The 27,432-nt window shown below is 35.2% G+C and overlaps 1 protein-coding gene across 1 annotated transcript; it reads left to right on the forward strand.

The window, feature by feature from the left end:
* The first annotated feature begins 810 nt into the window (after nucleotides 1–810).
* ANGPTL5 (angiopoietin like 5) lies at nucleotides 811–27,322 on the forward strand. Its single transcript, XM_045818293.1, has 8 exons — nucleotides 811–906; nucleotides 2,829–2,973; nucleotides 6,657–6,760; nucleotides 8,378–8,471; nucleotides 10,613–10,713; nucleotides 12,276–12,396; nucleotides 14,116–14,301; nucleotides 27,003–27,322. Exons 1-8 carry the CDS (start codon nucleotides 811–813, stop codon nucleotides 27,320–27,322), a joined length of 1,167 nt encoding a protein of 388 aa, XP_045674249.1.
* The last annotated feature ends 110 nt before the right edge of the window (nucleotides 27,323–27,432 follow it).

Raw genomic sequence — 27,432 nt, forward strand, 5'->3', positions numbered from 1 at the left:
ATTCAGGAAAGTTTTGCTTTGCCTCGTAATTTTAAGATAGTGAACATTTAGGCATGTTTATGTAATGAAGAAAAGGAGCCATTGTATGGGACAATGTAGGCCTGTCACAGACTTTGATCTATCAACTTTCAGAGTGGTAATTTTCAATAACAATAGTTCCCTTATGTTTAAAAATGTTTAACTTTTAACAATACAGATAAAAAACACAAATCAGAGTACTAGATATTTGGCATTTATGAGGTTAATATGGTCATCATTGATAGCTAATATCAGTTGGAAGCATATTTTAACTCTGAATTATTGATCTGCTGTGGATGTCCACATTGATTTAATTTCTACTTAGTATTTTTAGAAATAGTTCCAATGTAATACTATTTCCACTCCATCACTCATGTCTACTTTCTTATTATTTTTATTCAAACCAGTTCATAATTATTGAGATACTTCTTATCAAGGGTATTTTTCTAATGCAAAAAAAAATCTGACAGAAAAACTAGATGTATTTATAAACTCGTGATCTATCTAATTATTTATTTATTGCCCATATTTCAAAAGCATGATTTATAATGAGTGCATTTAGTGATAAAAAAGGGGGTTTTTATAACTTCAAATGGCAGGATCTCTAGAGGCTGCCTTGTTTTTCATATGAAGGGTGTCGTTTCAAACCAGGGCATGGAAACCAGTAAGTATTGGCTTCTGTTTTTGTTGTACACCTTCCAGAAGTTTTTGACTTAAAACTCTGTGCACTGTAGTTCTTTCCACAGACAGCTGACTGATATTTGAAGAAGTTTTTATTTCTTCAAGAAAAATATGATGTATCTTTCCCAAGTTTCACTCTTGTTCATAAATATATGCATTTTTATTTGTGGAAAAACTATACAAGCTTACTGTGTACATCAATCTATGGTAAGAATTTTAGCAATATTATTTTAGCTAGGAAAGCATGATTATGTGGCTTTAAAGATTTATATTAGATGTTTGAAAAGATTAATTATACTACCCAATATAATTTATGAAAAAAATTAGTGTTTATTTAGAAATGCTGAAACTTTGCTTAAATGATGTTGTTTTAAAATTTAGAAAACCCATCAACTGAGGATTGACTTGATACATTTCTTGTGAAAATATTTTAAAGAAATTGCAGGCCTAGGTTAAAAACTAGCTAGCAACTTTCTGATTAATTTTGATGATGAACTATCTGGTAGGTAATTAAAAAATTCACTTCACTTGAAAAACTATTCTATAAACTTTCATATTTCAAATATAGTCTTGTGAGTGATTACCTAGGATATTAGAAACTTTTATTCAAGGCAATGTCAGAGTAATAGCTCATATATTATATACAATGCTATGAGTGTATGGGGCCTTATATGCTATGTATTTAAATATTTACCACTGTATGGATACCAAATTCTGAAGTTCAAAAGTTAAGGAAGAATAAATTCTAGGAAAGCTAAAGAAATATTAATAACTCTCTAAATATTTAAGAGTCTTATTTCAAGCTGACAAAATATACTTGTAACTTAGGTTTTTGAAAACATCTAGTATGTCAGTTATTATAGGAGTAGAAGAGAAAGAGAAAGAGTTAAAATAGATCTAACAAAATATGTTTATCTTTTTGGGGTCGATATCTTTTATAAATGATTAGTTCTTTACCTTTCTCTTAATATTCAGGTCAAAGGAGGTTAAAACTGGTTATTATTTTTCTAAAAATGAGTTATTTAAATCAATATGATTTCTATCAAAGAATATTTTAACATTGACGGAATCATAGTACCAAGAATAGATACTGTTGGAATGACAGCTGTAGCTGGCTTTGTAAAATGCCATCTGTTGTTGATTTTGCAAAGCAAAATTCCACACTTTCTTTTCTGTTAGTACTGATACCTTTCAAACTTATGAGTACTTTACTTTTAAATCTCTAAATTCTTTAGCTTATACAAAAATGACAATTGTACTACATTTCTCTATCCTCCACTGAACATGATTCATAATAATTAATGTTAGAGAGTCCATTTGGCATAGCAATGTTGTAGGTATCTCAGAGAAGTTTCTTAGTCCATGTTCAAAGAACTTCAAATTGCAAGATTCATGGAAGACAGGTGGCTTAGCACTGTATCACATACACAAATGTACAAAAATTAAAGCTACATAGAGCCACAGTTATGGAAAACAGAGCCTACATGCAGTTGGCCCTCTGCATCTATGGGTTCTGTATCCACAGATTCAACTAACTGCGGATAGAAAAATTTGGAAAAAAGTTATATTGTTGCTGTTGTCTACCATGTAGGTAGTAGGCCTATGATGGTTGCATCTGTACTGAACAGGTACAGACCTTTTCTTGGTCACTGTTCTCCAAACAATATAGTATAACAACTATTTATACAGCATTTGCATTGTGTTAGGTATTACAAGTAATCTGGGTATGATTTAAAGTACACAGGAAGACATGTACAGGTTATATGTGAATACTATGCCATTTTATATAAGGTAACTGAGCATCTGTGGATTTGGATATCTGCAGGGGTCCTGTGACCAACCTCTGTGGATATCAAGGGATGACTATAAGTCCTTTTGGAATTTAAGAAGAAAAGAGGAAAACAAAAGTATTGAACTAACATATAATTATTATTCATACCCAAAATCTACCTATAGGGTTTACTTGTGGAAATTTGAACTAACCAGTTCATTGCTTTTTTTTTTCCTGAATGATCATCCTTGTTATGTCATGAAATGTCATCTTTTCCATTTAGTCTTTTTATTCATTGTGTATTAGGCCATATAACATACTTCATATATTTTTCTTATTTCTATTTTTTAATGTAAAGGATTCTACAGTAGTTAATATTGTAGAAGATGTATCTCATGCAAAAGATGAAAGTAAAAGTAATGATACTGTTTATAAGGAAGATTGTGAGGAATCATGTGATATTAAAACTAAACTTACACGAGAAGAAAAACATTTCATGTGTAGTAAGTATTACAAATAACCACAATTATAAAGGTATATGATTTTATTATTTCTAGGGTTGACATAGAAAAACTATGCCTTAAATTTTGTTTGGGTCATTTTATATATATCCTGATCATGCTAGGCCAGAGGCTTTATGTGTTTGACACATAGTATGGGCTGAGTAAATATTTGAGAAATGAACAAATCCTTCTATGTAGCCCAGTGGCATCAAGAGACCACAGGAAAAAAGGGCAAGCCAGAGGGCACTGATATTAGTATTATATCAATTTTCCTAGAGCTATTTTCTTCCCTTTGAGACAATAGGAAATTCCACCTTAGTTTTGAGTGGGGGTGGGGGGATTCATTAATACTGAATAACTGCTACAAGGTATAATACAAATTCACAACAATTTATGTAACAAAACATAAAAAATGAGAAGTTTAAAATCTCAATTCTTGTTTAAAACTATTTAGTAACAATTCAGTAATTTTCATGGTCTATTACATGTGCATAGGGGTGGGATGGAAAAGGGCAATCAGAAGTGAGAGAGGTGCTAATCTGACCCAGTTTTTACAGGGCTATAGGTCACAAAGTATAAAAAATTTTGCTTTAATGTGCTTAACTCTATGTATAACACAAGTGTCTCAGGCTTCTCAAACCGGGGAGTGGAGCTTTAAGTCTGTTATGAACAGAATAAACTAACAAACTAAATAGTAACAGACTCAGGGAGTGGACTGACTGCTGTCAGAGAGGAGTTGTGGGGCTGGGTGAAAAAGGTGAAGGAATTAAGGAAAAACAAAACAAAACAAAGCAACCCTCACAGACAACAGCATGGTGATTACCGGAAGGAAACGAGTGAAGGAAGCTAGAAGAGGGTAAAGGGGAGATAATGGTGATGGAGGGAATCTTGATTTGGGGTAGTGAACACAAAATATAACACCCAGAGGTTGTAGAATTGTACACCTGAAACCTATATAATTTTATTAGCCAATGTCACTACAATAAATTCAATAAAAACAACAAAACTAAAAATGTTCTTTCTAAAAAAAAATGTCTAAAATCATGAAGAATCTAGTAGAAACTAAGGGACAAAGTAAAAAAGAGATGAAGACTGGGTGAGGTAGAGTTTAAAATATCAAGAATTATTAATGTGATTCTACTGCTTGAGTGAAAGCAACATTGAAATAAGACAATTTTTAAAAGAATAATGTATTCAGCCCTGGCTGGCATAGCTCAGTGGATTGAGCGCGGGCTGTGAACCAAAGCATCGCAGGTTCAATTCCCAGTCAGGGCACATGCCTGGGTTGTGGGCCACGTCCCCAGTGGGGGCCACATGAGAGGCAACCACACACTCATGTTTCTCTCTCTCTTTCTCCCTCCCTTCCCCTCTCTAAAAAAGATAATAATGTATTCAATAATGTGTGGTTCTTCTTGTGATAAAGGACATCATTAGGTCTCATAAATATATGGTAGTCAAGGTTTATTTCCTGATTTTGATGGGTGTATTGTAGAGAATGTCTTGGCATAAAAGAAATACACACTGAAATACCCAGGGCATCATGGCAGCAAGCTCTCAAATAATTTAGGAAAAAGTTCTTTGTGCCCTTCTTGCCACTATTCTATCAGTAAGATTATTTTAAAATAAAAACATTTTTTAAAAGAAAAATACATAGTGAAAACTTGATCAGAAACAAACCAACCCAAACATTTGACTATTTCTGATGTGTACACATGTATGTGTGTGTTTGAAATTTGTTTATATAAAAATAGAGCATAATACAAAAATTAAAGATTAATTTTAAAATTAAATAACATAACAGGGGATTATTGCCTTTTCCTTTTTAAAAAAGATTTTTAATTATATAATTCTGAACTATTTTAAATCAGCTAAAATTGCACCAGACCCATCTGATGAATAAAAAGATTGTGAGTATGAATAATACCTGGGTATTTTTTTTTTTTACTTTTTAATTGTTGTTCGAATACAGTTGTCTCCATTATCCTACCACCACTTTCCTCTGCCCTACCCATGTCCTCCTCCCCCCTCAATCCCACCCTGCCTTGGCTCTATCCATGGAAGTCCTTGGGCTCTAGGAAGTTCTTCTTACCTGTTTTGGGTTCCCTTATGAATCATCTGCATGACTGTAAGAATTAGGCTTAAGAACTTCCTAACCAAGAATCAGTGCCCAATGGCCTGGCAGAGATTGACAATGTTGGCATGACCGGTGTGACCGCTATACAACCGCCCTTGGAAGGCCTGCCACAGTGAAGGGTACAGGACCACCCTGGAGAAATGGAGACTATTACAACCAGGAGGAACTGTGGTGTCCCCCATACATGTTCATTTATGTCCCTTTCTTCCATGTCCAACCCATGTCCATTACATCTGCTGACATGATTTCTGACAGCTGTATTCAGTAAAAGTTAATGTATATGTGTGCCCTTGTTTGATCATTTTTTAAAATTCAACCAAAAGTTTCAGGCAGCCAGAGCCTAGGGATTAGGTAGCTGCACTGGTCTAAGAACCTTTTCCTGGCAGCTGGGCCAACACACCACAGTTCCTCCTGGTTGTAATAGTCTCCATTTCTCCAGGGTGGTCCTGTACCCTTCACTGTGGCAGGCCTTCCAAGGGCGGTTGTATAGCGGTCACACCGGTCATGCCAACATTGTCAATCTCTGCCAGGCCATTGGGCACTGATTCTTGGTTAGGAAGTTCTTAAGCCTAATTCTTACAGTCATGCAGATGATTCATAAGGGAACCCAAAACAGGTAAGAAGAACTTCCTAGAGCCCTAGCACTTATCCACCCCCTGACCCTTTTGGGGGATTAGACTTCTAAAGTAAAATCTCTGGGTGTCAGTTAGAGAGTGCCGAGATCTGAAATTCCTCATCCATTCAAGCAACAATTATTGTGTCTTGTTCTTTTGAAGCCTTCTGGACATGGAGAATAAGCCAGCACTGCTCAAAACTTGCAGGTGAAGCCAGGCACTTGTGTTTTGTTTGAAGATCATTTCTATGCCCCATTCCCAAAATGTGAATTTAAAATGATCCACATAAGTACAAACTCATGTTTTTTCACCATCAGCCCAAGGAAATGCTACAATTCATGAATAAGATAGCTGTGTAAAAAAAAGATTTTATTTATTTATTTATTTATTTATTTTTAGAGAGAGGGGAAGGGAAGGAGAAAGAGAGGGAGGGAAACATCAGTGTGTGGTTGCCTCTCACCTGCCTGCTACTGGGGACATGGCCTGCAACCCAGGCATGTGCCCTATACTGGACATCAAACCTGTCACCCTTTGGTTCAAAGGCTGGTGCTTAATCCACTGAGCTACACCAGCCAGGGTCTTTTACTTTCTTATATAATAAGAATCAATGAGTCTTGGACCTCCTGCTTCTATACCTCTCATCTTATAAAGTGATAATCAATATTCAAAACTTTGTCTTTCAATTATATCAGATTAAATTGGGGGTAATGTAAATTATTAGGAAGTACAGTTTTATTAAGAAATATAAAAACACTTGTGTTCTTGGTTAATCCTGAGTTATTAAAAAATACACTAGCTAGAATATGCAATTTTGAGTATTTAGAGAAATTACTGTTTACATATTTATCCAAAGTTGTGTGAAATTTATTATTTTCACAGTAATTGGTTTCTATAAGAACTTTATATTTAGCAAACATTTTTTATTATGATTTAAGGACATTTGCAAAATTCTATCATTTCTTATACACGAAGTACCAAAAAACTACTAAGAAATATAATGGATGAGCAGCAAGCTTCCTTGGATTACGTATCTAATCAGGTATGGATTTTGGGTATTGTGTTGTTATTGTATTTGCACAATGGTACACCACATTTCTGTGAACATTATACATGAGATTATCATACCCATTTTTATACCCATGATATGTAATCTTTATACCCATGTATAATGTGCATCCTTATTTTCCCTCAAAAATTGGGGCAAAAAATGTGTGCATTATATACAGCAAAATACGATAGTTAGCTAGAGGTATAATCATTTAATTGTTTAATGCGTTTGTGTCCAAACATCTATTTAGTGTCCTGTTATGTTGGAGGCATCATAATAAGCCTCAAGCAAGCAGAATTTAATAAAGAAATGGATCTTTACTTAAAGATTATAAAGTCTAGAAGAGCAGAATAATATATTGAAAATGTTACAAATGCTGTTAGAAGACATAAAAGAGATATCCAAGATCCAAAATGTGAGAAAACTTCCCAGATGGTAGAGCTCCTGAGCTGAGTCATGAAAGGTGAATAAATGTTTCAAAGGTCACAAAGGTTGAGTAAGAAGGGTAGGACATTGCATTCTTTGGAAATACTTGAGTTGGTGCAGGGATGGAACGGCTGTTCAGTTAAGGATGTAGAAGGAAAACTGACTTATAGAAATAGGAATTATTGTCATTTTACTGTTCATAGTTTTTAATTGTCTATTTCTTAGGTAAGTCCCTTTAACATTTCATATAATAAGGGCTTGGTAATGGTGAACTCTTTTAACTTTACCTTATCTGGGAAAACTATGTTAGCATAATCAATAAAATATACTGAAAACAAAGAAAAAAAAGAGATAGGAATTAAATCATGCCACACCAACCAGTTACCCACATGTCTGAGCAGGGAAATGAAATGATCAGATTGGCAGCTGGTGTGAAGGATGACTTGAGGAAGAGCAGAGGAAGGGCACAGGGACTCTGGATAGGAAACTACAACAATGGTTCAAACAAGATATAAAGAGTACATTTACACAGTGGAATTCTATGCAGCAGAAAGAAAGAAGGAGCTCCTACTCTTTGCCACAGCATGGATGGAACTGGAGAGCATTATGCTAAGTAAAATAAGCCAGGCAGGGAAAGACAAATAACATATGATCTCACCTTTAACAGGAACCTAATCAACAAAACAAACAAACAAGCAAAATATAACCAAAGACACTGAAATAGAGAATAGGCTGACAATGACCAGAGGGGAGAGGGGAGGGAACTTCAGGGGAAAAGGTGAAGGGTTTGCAGGAACAAATGTAAAGGACACATGGACAAAAACAAGGGGGTGGGTGGAAATGGGAGGGAGGTGGGGAGGGCTGGGATGGGAGTAAAAGGCAGAAAACTGTACTTGAACAACAATTAAAATAAAAAGAATAGATTTGCAAGAGCCGTCAAGTGCAGAAATGGGCAGATAAAAGCAAGAGCAGGAGGTAAACAGTACTGAACTTAAAGGTTGCTATTTAGCTATCCTTTTACTGCTTTGTTAAAATAGTAAAGGATTCAATGTAGAAAAATGGCCATTATATATGTTTCAGAGCTGCATTTCTAAGAGGCTTAGAGATATTAGTTATACAGAATTCAGCTAATGGAGGTTTGTTCAAATGTAAATTTGCTTAAATGTGTGCATGTATATTTAGGTTAATGAGCTCATGAATCAAGTCCTCCTTTTGACTGCTGAAGTTTCTCGAAAACAGCTGGATCCTTTTCCTCACAGACCAGTTCAGTCACATGGTGAGAGCTTCAGTATTTCAGTCTTTTATTCTTGTCTGTTATTGCTTTAAAATTTCCTGGACAGGTTGGCGCATTTAGAGGTTTTGTTTAAAAAATACAGTTCACTATTATGTAACAGACTGGAGGAATAATGCCTGCCATGAAGCAAATTTCAACCCGCACTGTGTGTACTTTCCTAAATTGGGAAATGTTTGTCACCGTTTGAAAACCATGGCTGTATACAGACATTCTGAATCTGTTGATAATAGCATAGTTTCATGTAATTGAATTCTGGGCTCCCCCCTACATTTTATTAATAATTAATCTTCAATTAGAAGAAAAGAAAGTTTCAGAGTTCCTCCCACCTATAAAAAGTATTTTTTGACATGCTTAAAGTGTTTCAAATTGGGACTTAAAATTTGAAAAGACAAAGAAAGAAGACAGAAATCAATTGAAATTTTGCACTTTTTGTACTAAAATACAGTATAGTAATTCCTAGAGATGTAGGTTTCTAAGGAAAATGCCCACAAATTTTACAAATATGAATTACTATCAAAAACTTCCAAGCAGATAAGTATTATTGAAGGTCTAGTAGTATATGGTCTCTCTTTTTTCCTTACAAAGGGAAAGGAATAAACAGTTACTGAGAATCTTCTATGTGTCAGGTATTAATATAGGCACTCACATGTTATTTTGTAATTATTTCTTGTTTATCACTTATCCCCCATAACCACCCTAGGTGGGAAGTGTTACAAGGTGGTGAAGAGCATGGAGTCTGATGTCAGGCTGCCTTCTTTAAATCCCTCATCTATTGTTTTCTTAATGTCAGTTTCCTCATCGGTAAACTGACAATAACTACCTCGTTTGTTGTGAGGGTTAAGTGGGTAAGTATATAAGAAACTCCTAAAATACTGCCTGATGCATAGGGAGGCAATATAAGGGTTTGCTGTGATGGTGATTGTTATCAGATGAGGAGTATGCAGCCCAGAAACATCTAAATAGTCTGTTCACACTTATTTGGATGGCGATGCCAAAGCAGATATTCCAACCCAGATCAGTCTTTCATTGGGAACTTCTATCCTATCTAGGAGCATAAATTTATTATAAGAATGTCGCAGTAATTCACAACAAAGGCAACAAATCAATGTCTTCTGTAAATGAAGAGAAAGGCAAACAACTTTATAGCTAATTTTTTGTAGATGACATCTTTTGAGTATTCACTGTGTGCTAGGCACTGTGCTAAGTCCTTTACATAAAGCCTTATGATGTAAATCACCAGAATAACACTACAAAGTAGATATTATTATTATTATGGGATTACACATGAAAAGAGGTTAAGTAATTTAGCTCATGTTCTCCATTAGGAAGGAGTGGAACTAGGACTCTAACCTGGGCTCCTGGCTCTGGAATCCTAGGCTTTCATGTATTTGTTTTCCTGGGTGATTGACACTTGTAAGAGTTGAATTATTTTATTACATTTATAAAAGATAATACAGAGTAAAATATCTTAGATTAAGATATAGTATCTCTATCCACACTAACATCTTTACAATTCTCTGGCAACTGTAGAATGATTTGGGGAGGGTGATTATAGGGTGCTGCAGTTGTATTGTCAACAGAGCAGGCTCTAGCTTCAAGCATAATTTCTTCTTGGTGGAGAGAGTGATTTTGCCCTTTCCTCCCTTTGCTGCTTATAATAGTGGCCCCCAACACATCAGAGCTTCTGAAGTTTTGAATAGAGTAGTCAAAGATATGTCTATAGTAGTTAATCTACTTCATTCCTTTGCGTTTTCTCCTCCTCATACATATAGATGACTTTTACACATCATGCCCCCAAGATAAGCCTAAATTCCTGAAAGGGCATTATTTATTGGGCAAGAGAATGTATAATTATAAAATATGTTAAATAGGTGACAATCCTAAATGAAAGTTTTACACAATATTGAGTAATAATAACTAACAGTGATGTTGTTTATTGCAGCATTCATTCTTTAATCTCAGTTCTTCCATGTATTTTCTCCTTAATTTTCCAAGTACTAAAATCATTGCATCATTAATGAAAATTAAATAATTTCAGAGAGTACTGTTAATTCTCTACAGTAAAATGATTGTCTTAAATGTGTACTTGCAAATATCATAAATAACTAATTTTACTTTTCTAGGTTTAGATTGTACTGATATCAAAGATACTGTTGGCTCTATTACCAAAACACCAAGTGGTTTATATATAATCTATCCGGAAGGATCTAGCTATCCATTTGAGGTAAAATTTTCCCTTATTATATGAAATAGGATAAGCAACATATCCTATTTGTATTACTTATTCAACCAACTTATTTAATATTAAACTTTAATTGTTTAATATTTATTTTTTTCTTGAAAAAATTTAAATAAATTAGTAAAACTTCCAGTTTCAAAATTTTGATATTTTGGAATTCTTTGCCCAAACCACAATTCTATGTGCAAAATGCATAAAAGGCCTAGAGAGACTTTCACTTTTCTACTTGAGTTTTCTTACTTATACTTTTCAAACTATATCCTTTTGGCGCAAGATTTTATATAATTTTTATAGTGAGCAGAACAGTGCAATATAAATACTTTCTTTAATTAGCTTATGGATACTAGAAATTAATAGTGTGTTTTGCCTTGGAGCTTACTAAAATACTTTTGATCTTCCTTCTTATATATGGCTATATTTTTTTATATGACACGTGATTTTGTGATTTTTGGAGAAATTAATAATTAAAATACCCATTGAAGTGAGACAGATTGAGAAGCTGTGCCATTCTTAAGTTGAATAAAATAAATGACTAATGTCTATTCTTAGTACTTCTGTGCTAGGATTTCTAGAAGAAATTTCTACTAGAAATTATGTGTTATGTATATCATAAATACTTTTTTTGGGTCCATTTTTTAAGTTTAATGACACTAATATCACACCTTATTGATAGTCTTTGTTACACAATAAAGTAATTTTTTTTCTAACTACCAGTTTCTTACAGTTACTAACATTATTTTTTGATATCTATTGACAAGATGTCACAAAATTAGCAATTAGGTTGGAAATAGTTTTTAAATCACTTAAATTACTTTACCTGCAGATTTAAATATGGGCCTAAACAGATGTGAAAAGGGAAGTCTTCTAAGTTTTGAAGAGTGGGATGCATAATTACCTCATGTGGGAAAGCATTGTTCCCTAACTCCCTCCACCCTGTCTTTCTCTGTGCAGTGGGGTATTTCTAATGGAGAGGATTACTCTGATTTCCTCCGTCACTTCTATGGGTTCCCTACAGTGGTCCTCTTAGGGGCATTTTACACAGTACCCCAGGACTGGGGTGCCTGCTGAGATGGGTCACAGATCATGCCTTCCTGTCTGAAAATTCCAGTCTAAACATAGTCCATCCAGGCCTTTTGAGAAAAGAACAATCACAGACAAGCATGTGGAAATATTTAACACTTAAAAAAATGAATCAGCATTTTCAGCTTGGAAAGAAATACATCACTCTGCCACATCTCATCAGTACTGTTATTACTCAATTGAAAACTGTATAGTGTTAAGGAATGAGAGAATAACCTTAAAATGCTACAAATACCTATATATTTAAAAACAACTGACATAGGGACTATGTTTCAGTTAACTACAAGTTTTTTATGATAAATAAAATTACTTCTAGAAATTAAAAAATCTGAATATATTAACATCATACAATTGCATTGATAATGAAAGTATCTTCTTTTTCTGTAGGCTTAAGGGTGAAGGATGAGTTTTATATCAAAGAATCAAAGTCATAGTATGTTATTTTTGTCTTTCTGCGTCTATTTTAGGTAATGTGTGACATGGATTACAGAGGAGGTGGATGGACAGTGATACAGAAAAGGATTGATGGGATAATTGATTTTCAAAGGTTGTGGTGTGATTATCTGGATGGATTTGGCGACCTTTTAGGTCAAATTATATTTTTTTCTACTCTATCTTTTTTTTCTTCTTTTTGGTATTACACTTACAGACTGTCTTTTTGTCAAATTGTTAGTAAAAATAGCAAATCCTTGTGAATATCAATATATGCTAAATCACTCTCTTAATATGCCAAATGATTTAAAATGAGTAGATCTTCAATTGGACTTTGGAAATCTTTAATTTTAGGTACCTGTTGGAATGTGTTTGAGTGAAAATTCTAAATTGGGTGTTTATTAAAAGTGTTTGCTATGCACACAGCAGAGTTCTGAGGCAATCAACAACTATTTGTAGAATGAAAACTTGAATGGGCATGGTTGTCATAAACCTTGAAATTTTTCAGATATGTGTTGTGTCTACACAAGTAAATAATGAAGAATTTAGGTATGTGGCTGTACAAATTCAAATAATGCGAACTGGGAGTAGTGTTTTATAAAAATATCAATTAAGATAACTATATTCAAAATTTAAAAAATCTAAACCTCAGGTCAGTTGTAAAATTTGTTTACATTATTGCCACCCAACAGTGTTAACTTTTGCTGGTGTATAAAAATATCCATATTTATGAACACTGTAGATTTTATAATAGTGGGAATGTTTGCAGGTGATTTTGATAATTTTTATGCTATTTAAATTACTATTGTTATAATTTAAATCTTCAGCATCCCATAATAATGTCACTCAAGCACTTAGCACTGAATGCCAATGATTTCAGAAGGAACACAAAATGTAATAAAACGTTATGCATAATGCCAAATAGCTCTGTTTTCTCAGCATTAACCTTCAAGTTTCCAGTGAATGCTTCTTCCTGAATTCAGGATCTGAATTGTCATTTTCCTTACATTATGCTTATTTCTATGGAGAAATTATATGAGTTTAGACAAAAAGGTCATGAAGCAAGTATCCCAAATGTGAACAGACTGCTTTGTACCTTCTATATAGGTTTTTAAAAACTTGCAATTAAATTAAATATATCATTAAGTCTTAAATTTGGGGTTGTGGGAAAAGAGAAATATGTCAGGGACATTGAAAATGGACAGTCATCGACTTTGAGACACTACACAGACCCTTAGGGACCCATGTTACTTCCTGTACTTCTGTATTTCTTCATGTACCCCCTTTCTTCCTATACTTCTTCAGGATAATTTTTAGTTCTAAGTGGGTATGTAGCTAAAACACCCCTGTAAACCCTGGAGAGGGAGTTAGTATCTTAGCTATAGTTTGAAGTATTTGTTCACAAAGCATTATCCTCAAAGACAGAAAAAAATAATTTCAACTGAGCATTATCAGGAAATGTATTATAATGATGTGTTGATTTGTAGGTTAAACCTGTTATATTTACTAGTAGTCATCAATTTATTACCTGCCATAATATTTCAACTGGCTTTTCATTGACATGTTTTAAGGCAAAACTTGACTTTTTACTTAATTGATCTTTAAATAAATTTTTGAATTTAATTTGGGGAAATAAAAATGAAACAGAGTCTAGTTATCCCCAGTATAAAGAAACAGAAGTGGGAAGATTCTTTTTTTTTTTTTTTTGCAAATTAAGCAAACACTGATAATTTGAGTGAGGACCATCAGTCCTTTCACTGATTTATGTGAGCCATTTCAGAGTTATAGAAATATTAAACACCAAAAACTCAATAATAAAGGGTTATTCTGATTTGTATTAAAATATATTTTAAAAAGCTGTTTTTGTTTTTACAGGTGAATTTTGGCTAGGACTAAAAAAGATTTTTTATATAGTAAATCAGAAAAATACCAGTTTTATGCTGTATGTGGCATTAGAATCTGAAGATGATACATTGGCTTATGCATCATATGATAATTTTTGGCTAGAGGATGAAACAAGATTTTTTAAAATTCACTTAGGACGCTATTCAGGAAACGCTGGTAAGTTTTTTTATTCCTAAAATTACCCAGAAGTTTTAAATGTAACTGACACAATACCAGGTGAAGATAAAAGTAATGTGTTTCTGTTGGTACATGACACATAACTGATAACAGAGAAGAGCAGGAATGAGGAAACTGGCCAGTCTCAAGCTTTGAAACTGTATTACGGTTGTTGCAGCACATCATGATTTGCTACGTGCAATCTCAGTTGATTCTCTAGATAAAGAGTCTGTGGTTTTGGCTTGGAGGATGTTATTTACATTTTCATGTTCAGAGAGATTGGCATTTAGAAGTCATAAAATGTTAGAGCTGATCTTCACTCTTCTCACTTTACAGGTGAAGAAACCTAAAAGATTAAGATTCCCAGCTCATCACATCTGAGGCAGGGCAAGAGCACAGGGTGACAGAATAAGCAGTTATGAATTTTTTAACTATACATTGGTGCACCTACTTATTTCCAAATAAACTTAATTTGTTAGAACTTCAAAACACTTAATGTTAAATTAAGTGTTAAATTTATATTTTTATGCTAAAATTTGAAATTTGAGATAAGAACTACTAAATTCAAGTCTCTTGTTGCTCATTATGGTCCTTGTTTATTATGTATTTTCAGTGTTTGAAATCCAAAAATAAATGATATATATTTCTAAGTTTTAAGTGACCACAATATAGAAGGGTAGATAACTAAAACTGAAAATAGAATACTGATAAAGCAATGAGGGGAAAAGGAAGGAAAAATTTACTATTTTGTTTTACTACCCACTGAGAGAGAAAACAAGTTGAATAGAACATGCTAAAGCAACTCTCTAAAATAACACTCTGCTCTACTAAAAATATTATATGAAATATAATACTGAAAATTAGAGAAGCCACGCGGCTGTGGCAGTGGAGAGAGAAGCATGCGGCTACAGCCAGCTAAAGAGCTGCTGTCTTCTGTAGCGCTCCCTGTAAGAGCAGATGCTCCATGTCTGATTGGTGAAGGCCTGCACAGGGGAGAGAAGTTTGCAGATCGGTGGAGGAACAGAGCAAGTGGCCTAGGTTACCAAAACATTTTTGAAAACAGGACATCAAAAATTATAGTGGACATTGAAAAACCAGACGAGTAGGGGGAAATTGTAAACACCAGGATACATGAAGGAGACTGCACCACTGAATCTCAGAGGTATTCTGCCACAGAAGTTCACACCGTAATCACAGGGAACCAGAACAGATCAATTTAAGAAACAGAGGCTAACAAGAAGAATCCCATGAACAATGAGAAAACAAAGAAACAAGCCCCAAATGAAGGGAAAGGAGGAAGCCCCAGGAAAAAATGCTAATGAAATAGAGGCAACTCAACTATCAGATACTGAGTTCAAAACAATGATTATCAGGAAGCTCAAAGAACTCACAATGAGCTACCAGAAACTAGAGGGAAGCTACCACAATCTCACTGCAAACTATATCAACATGAAAAAGGAAATAGAAACTATCAACAAGGGCCAAGAGGAAATGAAGAATGCCATTTCTGAACTGAAGAACACAGTAGAAGGAATGAAAAGCAGGATTGATGAAGCAGAAGATCAGATAAGCGAGCTGGAGGACAAAGTAGAAGAAAACACCCAGAAAGAGCTAGAAAAGGAAAAGAGGCTCAGAAAGAATGAAGAGGGATTAAGAGAAATACAAGACAATATGAAACGTAATAATATCTGTATAATAGGGATACCAGAAGGAGAAGAAGAAGAGCAAGGGATCAAAAACCTAGTTGAAAAAGTAATGAAGGAGAACTTCCCTAATTTGATGAGAGAAAAAGTCACACAAATCCAGGGAACACAGAGAGTCCCAATCAAGAGGAACACCAAGAGGCCCACGTCAAGACACATCATAATTAAAATGGCAAAATTTCAAGACAAAGAGAGAATCTTAAAGGCAGCAAGGGAGAAACAGGAGGTAACATACAAGGGAGCCCAAATAAGGCTAACAGCTGACTTCTCAATGGAAACACTCCAAGCCAGAAGAGAATAGCAAGAAATATTCTAAGTAATGAGAACCAAAGGTCTGCAACCAAGGCTACTTTACCCAGCAAGGCTCTCAATCAAGATAGAAGGCCAAATAAGAAGCTTCCCAGACAAAAGAAGTCTAAAAGAATACACCTCCACCTAACCAGCTCTGCAAGAGATGCTAAAGGGACTGCTTTAAGGAAGAGAAGGAAAAGAGAGAGAGAGAGAGAGAGGAACACACATACATAAAAGACAATGAATAAGTACCTATCAATAATAACCTTAAACATAAATGGATTAAATGCTTCAATCAAAAGACATAGAATAGCTGAATGGATAAGAAAAAATGACCCACACATATGCTGCCTACAAGAGACCCACCTCAGGATAAAAGTCCTGCACAGGCTGAAAGTGAAGGGCTGGAAACAAATCTTCCATGCAAATGGACAGGAAAAAAAGAAGCCACGGTAGCAATACTCATATCAGACAATATAGACTTCCAAAAAAGGTCCATAAAGAGAGACCCAGAAAGTCACTTCATAATACTCAAGGGATGAATCCACCAAGAAGACATAAATATTGTAAATATATATGCACCCAACATAGGAGCACCCAAATACATAAAGAAAATCTTAGAGGACTTCAAGAAAGATATTGACAGCAACACAATTATACTGGGGGATTTTAACACCCCACTATCACAAATGGACAGATTTTCCAAACAAAATATCAACAAAGATATTGTGGCATTGAACAATACCCTAGATGAAATGGACTTTACTGATATATACGAGCCCTCCATCCCAAAGAAGCTAAATACACATTCTTTTCAAATGTACACGGAACATTTTCAAAGCTAGACCACATGATAGGACACAAAATAAACCTCAAGAATTTCAAGAAAATTGAAATCATACCAAGCATTTTCTCGGATCACAAGGGACTGAAGCTAGTAACTAACTCCAAGGAAAAAAACCCCAAAACACTCAAAATCATGGAGATTAAATAGCATGCTATTAAACAATGAATGGGTCAAGAATGATATTAGGGAAGAAATCAAAAGGTGTCTGGAAACAAATGAAAACGAACTCACAACAACCCCAAATTTATGGGACACAGCCAAGGCAGTCCTGAGAGGGAAGTTCATAGTAATACAGGCCCACCTAAAAAAGTTAGAAACATTTCAAACAAACAACCTAACCCTACATCTACAAGAACTCAAGGAACAACAACAAAGACAGCCCAGAGCAAGCAGAAGGAAGGAAATAACCAAGATCAGAGCAGAATTAAATGACATAGAGACTAAAAGCACAATTCTAAGGATCAATGAATCCAAGAGCTGATTCTTTGAAAAGAGAAACAAAATCGAGAAGCCTTTAAGCAGATTCATCAAGAAAAAAAGAGAGAAGAGCCAAATAAACACAATCAGAAATGAAAGAGGAGAGATTACAATGGATACCATAGAAATACAAAGGATTGTAAGAAATTACTACAAAGAACTGTATGCCAAGAAATTTGAAAACGTAGGTGAAATGGACAAATTTCTAGAAAAATATAATCTCCCAAAACTCAATGAAAAAGAAGCAGAAAGCCTGAACAAACCAATAACAGCAAAATAAATTGAAGCAGTAATCAAAAAACTCCCAACATACAAAAGCCCTGGACCAGATGGTTTCACAGGAGAATTCTACACAGCATTTAAGGAAGAGCTAACCCCTATCCTTCACAGACTATTCCAAAAAATCCAAAAAGATGGGAGTCTCCCAAACTCTTTTTATGAGGCCAACATCATCCTAATTCCAAAACCAGATAAAGACACAACAAAGAAAGAAAACTTCAGGCCAATATCACTGATGAACATTGACGCTAAAATCCTCAAGAAAATACTGGCAAACCGCATCCAACAATACATTAAAAAGATCATACATCATGACCAGTGGGATTCATTCCAGGGAGGCAAGGATGGTTCAATATTTGCAAATCAGTAAATGTAATACATCACATAAACAAAAGCAAAGACAAAAACCACATGATCATATCAATAGATGCAGAAAAAGCATTTGATAAGTCACAGCACCCATTTATGATAAAAACACTCAGAAAAGTGGGAATAGAGGGAGCATTCCTCAACAAAATAAAGGCCATATATGAGAGACCTACAGCCAACATCATACTCAATGGGCAAAAATTAAAATCTTTTCCACTAAGATCAGGAACAAGACAAGGCTGTCCACTTTCACCACTTCTATTCAATATAGTACTGGAAGTCTTAGCCACAGTGATCAGACAAGAAAAAGAAATAAAAGGTATCCAAATCGAAAAGGAGGAAACAAAACTGTCACTTTTGCAGATGACATGATAGTGTACACAGAAAATCCTATAGACTCGGCCAAAAAACTGCTTGACCTTGGAATATTAGGTGAAACTGAAATCTTACAAATTTTGATACAGAGGAAAAATTTTAAAGAGTTACAATATATAATTTTTAACCCTTCATCTCTAATGGTGTAACAAACTATCTGAATATGGAACATACTATATTAGGAAAAGTTTATGTGGGGTGTCTCTAAAGGATGATTAGGATTTAAGCAGAGAATAAAATTTATAATGGCAAAAAAGTTTTTTCATTACATAAATCTCAAATTTTGGCATACTCTCTATTTTTTTCAATAAGGTTGTTAAGTAACTTTAAATTGTTGATTACAAAATATAATCAACATAAAGAAAAATTTGTCAATAGACTGTAAAGATAGGAACATAGATAAAACAAGGTGCTGAAATGTGATCATGAATTTGGCAGATGGGCTACAAACCTGACTTTGAGTTCAGAGGAAAAATTCAAATATGGAAATTGAAAATTTGAACAAATTTCTCACAAAAAGTACATACATCCCTGATTCTAAAACTCATGAGAAATTTCTCTGGGTTCTCAGAAAAGACAAAGGGCCATGTTGTGCCACTTTCTTTAACTACACCCTGACAGAAAATATGACAGTGAGTTTTAATGGGTTCTTTCTTATAAATAGACAAGTGCATTATATTTTTGAAATAATTTATTATATAACCCAGAAAGGGGCTGATTTGATGTATGAAGTCTGTGTGGAAAAACTCCAGCCATCGTTAATATAACAAAAACGTTTTGCATCACATTGATGTTAGCTGGCAGTCAAGGAGAGTAGACTGGAATGCTCATGTGTAAACAATGACAACTTGACTGTACTAGTAGTGGGGGTGGTAGATGCCAATGAGTGAGCATGTGTACTGTATGGCCATGGCATTCAAAATGACTGAGCAATTAGATCAATGAATTGCATCAAATTTTGCATTAAGCTTGAACATTCCTCCATGTAAACTATTCAGATAACTCAGAAGGCTGCAGTTATGGGTAACTGATGATTGGCAGCCTCATCATGATAGTGAGCCTGCTCATGCATCACATCTTATGCAGTGTTTTAGCAAAATATCAAATCATGCATGTGACTCAGCCCTCCTTAAAGCCCACATTTGGCACCCTGCAACTTCTGTTTTTTGTTTTTTTCTAAAAGTAAAATCACCTTTGAAAGGGAAGAGATTTCAGGTCATTGATGAGATTCAGGAAAACATGATGAGGTAGCTGTTGGTGATTGGGAGAACTGTGTGAGATCCCAAGGTGCCTACTTTGAAGGTGACTGAGTCATCATTGTCCTATGTACAATGTTTCTTGTATCTTGTATCTTTTTTGATAAATGTCTCTTTTCATATTACATGACTGGATACCCTCTGGACAGACCTCGCATGATCCTTCTGTTGGGTATTATACTTAGTCTAGGGAAAGTATCTGTGGAGGGATCATTTAATTTAGGCAATGCTCCATAAGTGCTGTCTCTCTCATCTGAACTTCTGAAAGGCATTGTGCTATGCAGGTGGTGAAAATATAGTCTTTCTGTAAATACTTGTGGTGTGGGCACTTTTTTTCCCATGAAGAACAGAGACAGAGACTCTGGGTATAGGTATAGGATAGGCTACCAGTGCTAATAAAGTTCTCCAACTCTTCAAAGACATATCTTAAGAGATGCCAAACAAAGCATAATGAAACAAATGTGGGCTTTAAATTCTTCAAAGATTTTACATAACTTCACTTTTAGTTCAAACTTATTAGCTAAGTTTACCTACAGTTGAAATCTAGGTACAATGGGATTAATGAGAATCTTTTATTTATATAAATTTTATAAAACAAAACATGACTCCTACCCTAACTACTTAGTTAACTGGTTTGTCTTGGTCAAAATACTTAGTTTTTGAGATCATTGGGAATATCAGGGATATTGTATATATAATGTCCAATGGAAGCCCTTTAAAAATTATATTCTTGAGGATCCAAGATTGTGGAGGAGTTTGTAGAAGCTACACTAACCTCCTCCCAGGATCAATGTGGAATTACAACTAAACTGCAGAGAAATTATCCTTAATAACCAACTGAACACTAGCTGGAGAGAAGCCCTATAACCATGGGTGGATGGTGAAGCCACATCACCACAGCATGACTAGTAGGGAGTGTAGGGATGTGAGAGGGCTGGCTGGTCTCCCATGGGCAACAGCTAAAGTTCCAGAGGGATATTTCAGGGGCTGGGGGGTTTCCCCTGAGAAGCGTGGGTTCTAAACCCCAAGCTGAGTAACCCAGCCTACAGCACCAGAGCCAGAAAGGAACCCAGATAACATTCAGCTGTGAAAACCAGCAGGGTTTCTTTCTGCTAGGGAGAAACAGCTGGAGACTCAGAGAGCCTCTTAAAGGACTAACACACAAAATTTCATTTGCATCTACTTACCCTGGGCTCTGGCAGGAGGAGGGCAGAGTGGACTAGAGATGCATGAGGCGAATCTGGGGTTGCTGGCTCTAGGGGAGAACTGAAGAAACAGCTACCAGCATCCCTGGGCTGAGTCATTCCCCATACTGCAGACACCATCTTTCTCAGGCACAGCACTCCTCTCCAAGTGGCAGCAGCCTGCAGGGAAGCAATAGACCCAACCACAGGAATTACTCAGCCCTACACTGTGGAGCATAAGCTTGGCTGCTGATTATAGCTTCAGGCTATATCACATATAGTTTAAAAATTGTGGCAGAAAATACAAAGGAGCCAAAATAGGAAGACAAAGAAATAGACCCCAAATGAGAACAAGAGAGTTCTCCGGCAGAACTAGATGAAATGGAGGCAAGCAATTTGTCAGAGAGACAGTTTGGGGTAACGATTATAAGGATACTCAGCTGCATGAAAAAGACGTAAAAACCATAAAAAAGGACCAGTCAGAAATAAAGAATGCTGTATCTGAGATAAATAATACACTGGAAGGAATAAAGAGTAGGTTAGATAAAGCAGAGGATCAAATCAGTGTTTTGGAAGACAAGGTAGAAAAAAACACCAAGACAGAGCAGCAAAAAGAAAACAGAATTTTAAAAAATGAGGAGACCTTAAGAAGCATTTTGGACAACATGAAGCATTACATCTGCATCCTGGGAATACCAGAAGGAGAAGAGAGTGAGTAAGGGATTGAGAACCTATTTGAAAAAATGACTGGAAACTTTCGTAATTTGGTGAAGAAAAAAGTCACACGAGTCCAGGAAGCTCAGAGAGCCCCAAACATGCTGGACCCAAAGAGGCCTACACCAGACACATCATAATTAAAATGACAAGCCTTAAATAGAAGGAGGGAATCCTAAAGCAGCAAGAGAAATGCAGGTAGTTACCTACAAGGGAGCAACAGTTAGACTGACATCTGATTATTCAACAGGAACATTCCAGGCCAGAAGGGAATGGCAAGAAATATTCAAGGTGATAAATAATGAGGACCTACAACCAAGGCTACTTCATCCAGCAAGGCTATAATTTTATTTATTTATTTATTTATTTATTTATTTACATTTTAAAAATTATTGTTCAAGTACAGTTTTCTGCCTTTTCCCCACACCCCTCCCCACCATCCCATCCCTCTTCACCCCCTGTTTCCACCCCCATGTTATTATCCATGTGTCCTTGGTAATTGTTCCTGCAAACTCTTCACCTTTTCCCCATATAATCTCCTCCCCTATCCTCTCTGGTCACTGTCAGCCTGTGTTCAATTTCAGTGTCTTTGGTTATACTTTGCTTGCTTGTTTGTTTTGTTGATTAGGTGTCTGTTAAAGGTGAGATCATATGGTATTTGTGTTTCACTGCCTGGCTTATTTCACTTAGCATAATGTTCTCCAGTTCCATCCAAGCTGTTGTAAAGGGTAGGAGCTCCTTCTTTCTTTCTGCTGCATAGAATTCCATTGTGTAAATGTACCATAGTTTTTTGATCCATTCATTTACTGGTGGGTACCTAGGTTGCTTCCAGCACTTGGCTATTGTAAATTGTGCTGCTACGAACATTGGGGTGCATAGGCTCTTTTGGATTGGTGTTTCAGGGTTCTTGGGATATAATCCCTGTAGTGGAATTGTTGGGTCAAAAGACAGTTCCATTTTTAGTTTTCTGAGAAAATTCCATACTGTTTTTCATAGCAGTTGCACCAGTCTGCAATCCCACAAACAGTGCATTAGGCTACCCTTTTCTCCACAACCTTGCCAACACTTTTTTTTTTTTTTGCTTTGTTTATGATGGCCATTCTCAGTGGTGTGAGGTGGTATCTCATTGTGGTTTTAATGTGCATCTCTTTGATAGCTTGTGATACTGAGCATCTTTTCCTATGCCTCTGAACCCTCTGTATGTCCTCCATAGAGAAGTGTCTGTTTAAGTCTTTTGCCCATTTTTTAATTGGGTTGCTTGTCTTCTTAGAGTAGAGTCGTATGTGTTCTTTATATATTTTGGAGATCAAACCCTTGTCCAAGGAATCATCGGCAAATATGTTTTCCCATATAGTTGATTCCCTTTTAATTTTAACACTATTTTCTTTAGCTGTGCAGAAGGTTTTTATTTTGATGAGTTCCCATTGTTTATTCTTTCCTTTATGTCCCTTGCTCTAGGGGACATATCAATGAAAATGTTGCTGTGTGAAATATCTGAGATTTTCGATTTTCCTGTCCATGTTCTCCTCTAGGACTTTAATGGTGTCACAACTTACATTTAAATCTTTTATCCACCTTGAATTTACTTTTGTGTATGATGTAAGTTGGTGCTCGAGTTTCATTGTTTTGCATGTAGCTGTCCAGCTCTCCCAATACCATTTGTTGAAGAGGCTATTTTGCTCCATTTTATGCTGCTTCCCTCTTTGTCAAATATTAATTGATCATAGAGACTTGGGTTTATTTCTGGGCTCTCTATTCTGTTCCATTGGTCCATGTGTCTGTTCTTATGCCAGTACCAGGCTGTTTTGATTACAGTGGCCTTGTAATACAGTTTGATGTCAGGTATTGTGATCCCTCCTAGTTTGCTCTTCTTTCTCCAAATTGCAGCAGCTATTCAGGGTAATTTATGGTTCTGTATAAATGCTTGAAGTGTTTGTTCCATATTTGTAAAATATGCCATTAGTACTTTAATAGGTATTGTGTTGAATCTGTAAATTGCTTTGCGTAGTATGGACATTTTGATGATGTTAATTCTTCTGATCCATGAACACGATATATGTTTCCATTTGTTTGTGTCTTCCTTGATTTCTTTCTTCAGTGTTGTGTAGTTTTTACAGATTTTTTACTTCCTTGGTTAGGTTTATTCCTAGGTATTTTATTTTTCTGGTTGCTATACCAAATGGGATTTTCCCCCTAATTTCTGCTTCTGATGTTTCATTGTTGGTATACAAACATGCCTTTGATTTCTAAATATTGATTTTGTATTCCACTGGTTTGCCAAATTCATCTATTAGGTGGAGCAGTTTTTTGGTGGAGTCTATAGGATTTTCTATGTACACTATAATGTCATCTGCAAACAGTGACAGTTTTGTTTACTCTTTTCCAATTTGGATGCCTTTTATTTCCTTTTCTTGTCTGATTGCTGTGGCTAGGACTTCCAATACTATGTTGAATAGGGGTGGTGAGAGCAGGCATCCTTGTCTTGTTCCTGATCTTAGTAGAAAATATTTTATTTTTTGCCCATTGAGTATGATGTTGGCTGTAGGTCTCTCATATATGGCCTTTATTATGTTGAGGAATGCTCCTTCTATTCTCACTTTTCTGAGTGTTTTTATCATAAATGGGTGCTGTGACTTATCAAATGCTTTTTCTGCATCTATTGATATGATCATGTGATTTTGTCTTTCGTTTTGTTTATGTGATGTATTATGTTTAGTGATCTGCAAATATGGTACCATCCTTGCCTCCCTGGAATGAATCCCACTTGGTCATGGTGTATGATCTTTTTAATATATTGCTGGATGGGGTTTGCCAATATTTTGATGAGGATTTTGGTGTCTATGTTCATCAGTGATATTGGCCTGAAGTTTTCTTTCTTTGCTGTGTCTTTATCTGGTTTTGGGGTTAGGATGATGCTGGCTTCATAAAAAGAATTTGGGAGTCTTCCATGTTCTTGGATTTTTTTGGAATAGTCTGTGAAGGATAGGGGTTAGCTTTTCCCTAAATGCTTTGTAGAATTCTTCTATGAAACTGTGAGGTCCAGGGCTTTTGTGTTGGGAGTTTGTTAATTACTGCTTCAATTTCATCTGCTGTTATTGGTCTGGTCAGGCTTTCTGCTTCTTCTTCATTGAATTTTGGAAGGTTATATTTTTCTAGAAATTTGTCCATTTCATCTAGGTTTTCAAATTTCTTGGTATGTAGTTCTTTGTAGTAATTTCTTACAGTCCTTTTTATTTCTGTAGTATCAGTTGTAATCTCTCTTTCATTTTTTATTGTGTTTATATGGGTTCTTTCTCTTTTTTTCTTGATGAGTCTGCTGCAAGGCTGTCATTTAAAATCAAAAGTGAAATAAGGAGCTTCACAGATAAAAAAAAAAGCTAAAGGAATTTGTTAACACCAAACTGGTGCTACAACAAATGTTAAGGGGCTTGCTTTAAGAAGAAGAAAGAGGAGAGGGGGATGAGGTGAAGAAGAAGAGGAAGAAAAGAAAAAGATAAAGGAAAAAATATAGAGGAAAACAGTTTAACAATAAAATGGCACTACATATGTATCTATTGATAATCACTAAATGTAAATGGCTTAAATATTCTGAACAAAAGACATAGGGTAGTGGAATGGATGAGAAAACAAAAGGTTTTGCACAGCAAAGGAAATGATCAACAACATAAATATATGATCCACAGAATGGTAGAAAATATTCACTGATCCATGTGATAAGGGATTAATATCCAAAATTTATAAAAGTACTTACAAAACTCAACACACACACACAAAAAAAACAACCCAATTAAAAAATGGGCAAAGGACCTGAATAAACATTTCTTCAAAGAGGACACAAAGATGGCCAATAGACATGTGAAAAGATGCTAAATGTTACTAATCATCAGAGAAATGCAAATTAAAACCATGATGAGATACCATCTCATACCTGTCAGAATGCTATCATCAATAAATCAATAAATGATAAGGATGTGGAGAGGGAAACCCTTTTACACTGTTGGTGGAAATGCGACTAGTGCACCCACTGTGGAAAGCAGTGTGGAGCTACCTCAAAAAATTAAAAATGGATCTGCCTTTTGATCCAGTGATCGCACTTCTGGAAATATATTGGAAAGTATCCAAAACACTAATTTGAAAGAATATAAGCATCTGTATGTTCATTGCAGCCTTATTTACAATTGGCAAGATATGGAAGCAGCCCAAATGTCCATCAATAGATGAATGGATAAAACAACTACAGGATATTTACACAATGGAATTCTACTCAGCCATAAAAAAGAAGAAAATTTTATGACAATATGGATGGACCTGGAGAACATTATGCTAAGTGAAATAGGCCAGTCAGAGCAAGACAAATATCATAAGATTTCATTCATATGTGGAATCTAATGAACAACCTGAACTAACAAGCAAAACAGAGAGACTCATAGATGGAGAGCAGATGACAGCTAGTGGGGCAGGGGTTAGGGGGTGGAGGAATTGAGCAAAAAAAGGAAAAGGACTCATGGACATGGACAACAGTGTGGTGATTGCTGGAAAGAGGGGAGTATAAGGGGACTATATAGTAATGGGGAAAAATTTAATGAAGATTAAATTTTTAAAAATGCATTCTTTTAATTGTTATCCACTTAGTTCAAATATTATGTGGAGAGCCATGAAGAAAAGGCACATTTCAGTAGTGTACCTAATTTTTTCTTGAGGGTGTGGAGCATTTCATGTAAACTTGCTAGCCAGTAAATCAAACCAAACAATTTTTACAGTTACAAATGTAAGATTTTAAAATGCAGACATTTCACATTCATTCACACCTCTCTATCTAAAAGGCTGTAAATGATAGTGATATGAAAACCTAATATGTGTAAATTATTTTTCTTTTCCTAAATTAACAATCATCACATTACTCTTCAGTGAAGAATGGCAGGTCTATACATGATCATCTTTGGCCTACATTATCTGATTATATCTCCATAGCCAAACTTCCATTCTGGACTGTGATTTTATATCAAATGTCCACTTAAAGATCCCTAATATGTCGAGAAATTGGGCATCAGATTTTGGTATATTACAACGTGGAGATTCATGATATGACCACTTGTAGAAAATAATTTAAATCTTATTTCTAGATGCAATGCTTTTGTATAATAGGCTGGTAAAATTACAAAAAGTTCCTTTAAATTTAGTCATTAACAAAATCTAATTTACCCAGGTGATGCATTCCGGGGTTACAGAAAAGAAGATAATCAAAATTCAATGCCTTTCAGCACAGCAGATGTTGATAATGACGGATGTCGTCCCTCATGTGTGGATAATGGTCAGGCTGTGAAGAGCTGCAGTCAACTCAGTAACAACACTGGCTGGTGGTTCAGCCAATGTGGTTTAGCAAATCTGAATGGCATCCATCACTTCCCTGGAAAATTGCTTGCAAATGGAATTCAGTGGGGCACATGGACCAAAAACAGTTTACCTGTCAAGTTTAAATCTGTTTCAATGAAAATTAGAAGAACTTACAATCCATATATTAAGTAATTTCATTTTAAATTATAATGCATATTCCAGTTATTTTTAACAATATATAAATGATTTTACATAGTTCTGTTTTTACTGAGTGTTTCAAACATTTTAGCCAAAATTTAGCT

Source organism: Phyllostomus hastatus, unplaced genomic scaffold (assembly GCF_019186645.2).
Source record: "Phyllostomus hastatus isolate PE091 unplaced genomic scaffold, TTU_PhHast_1.1 phas_scaffold_317, whole genome shotgun sequence".
In the NCBI taxonomy this organism is placed as follows: Eukaryota; Metazoa; Chordata; class Mammalia; order Chiroptera; family Phyllostomidae; genus Phyllostomus; species Phyllostomus hastatus.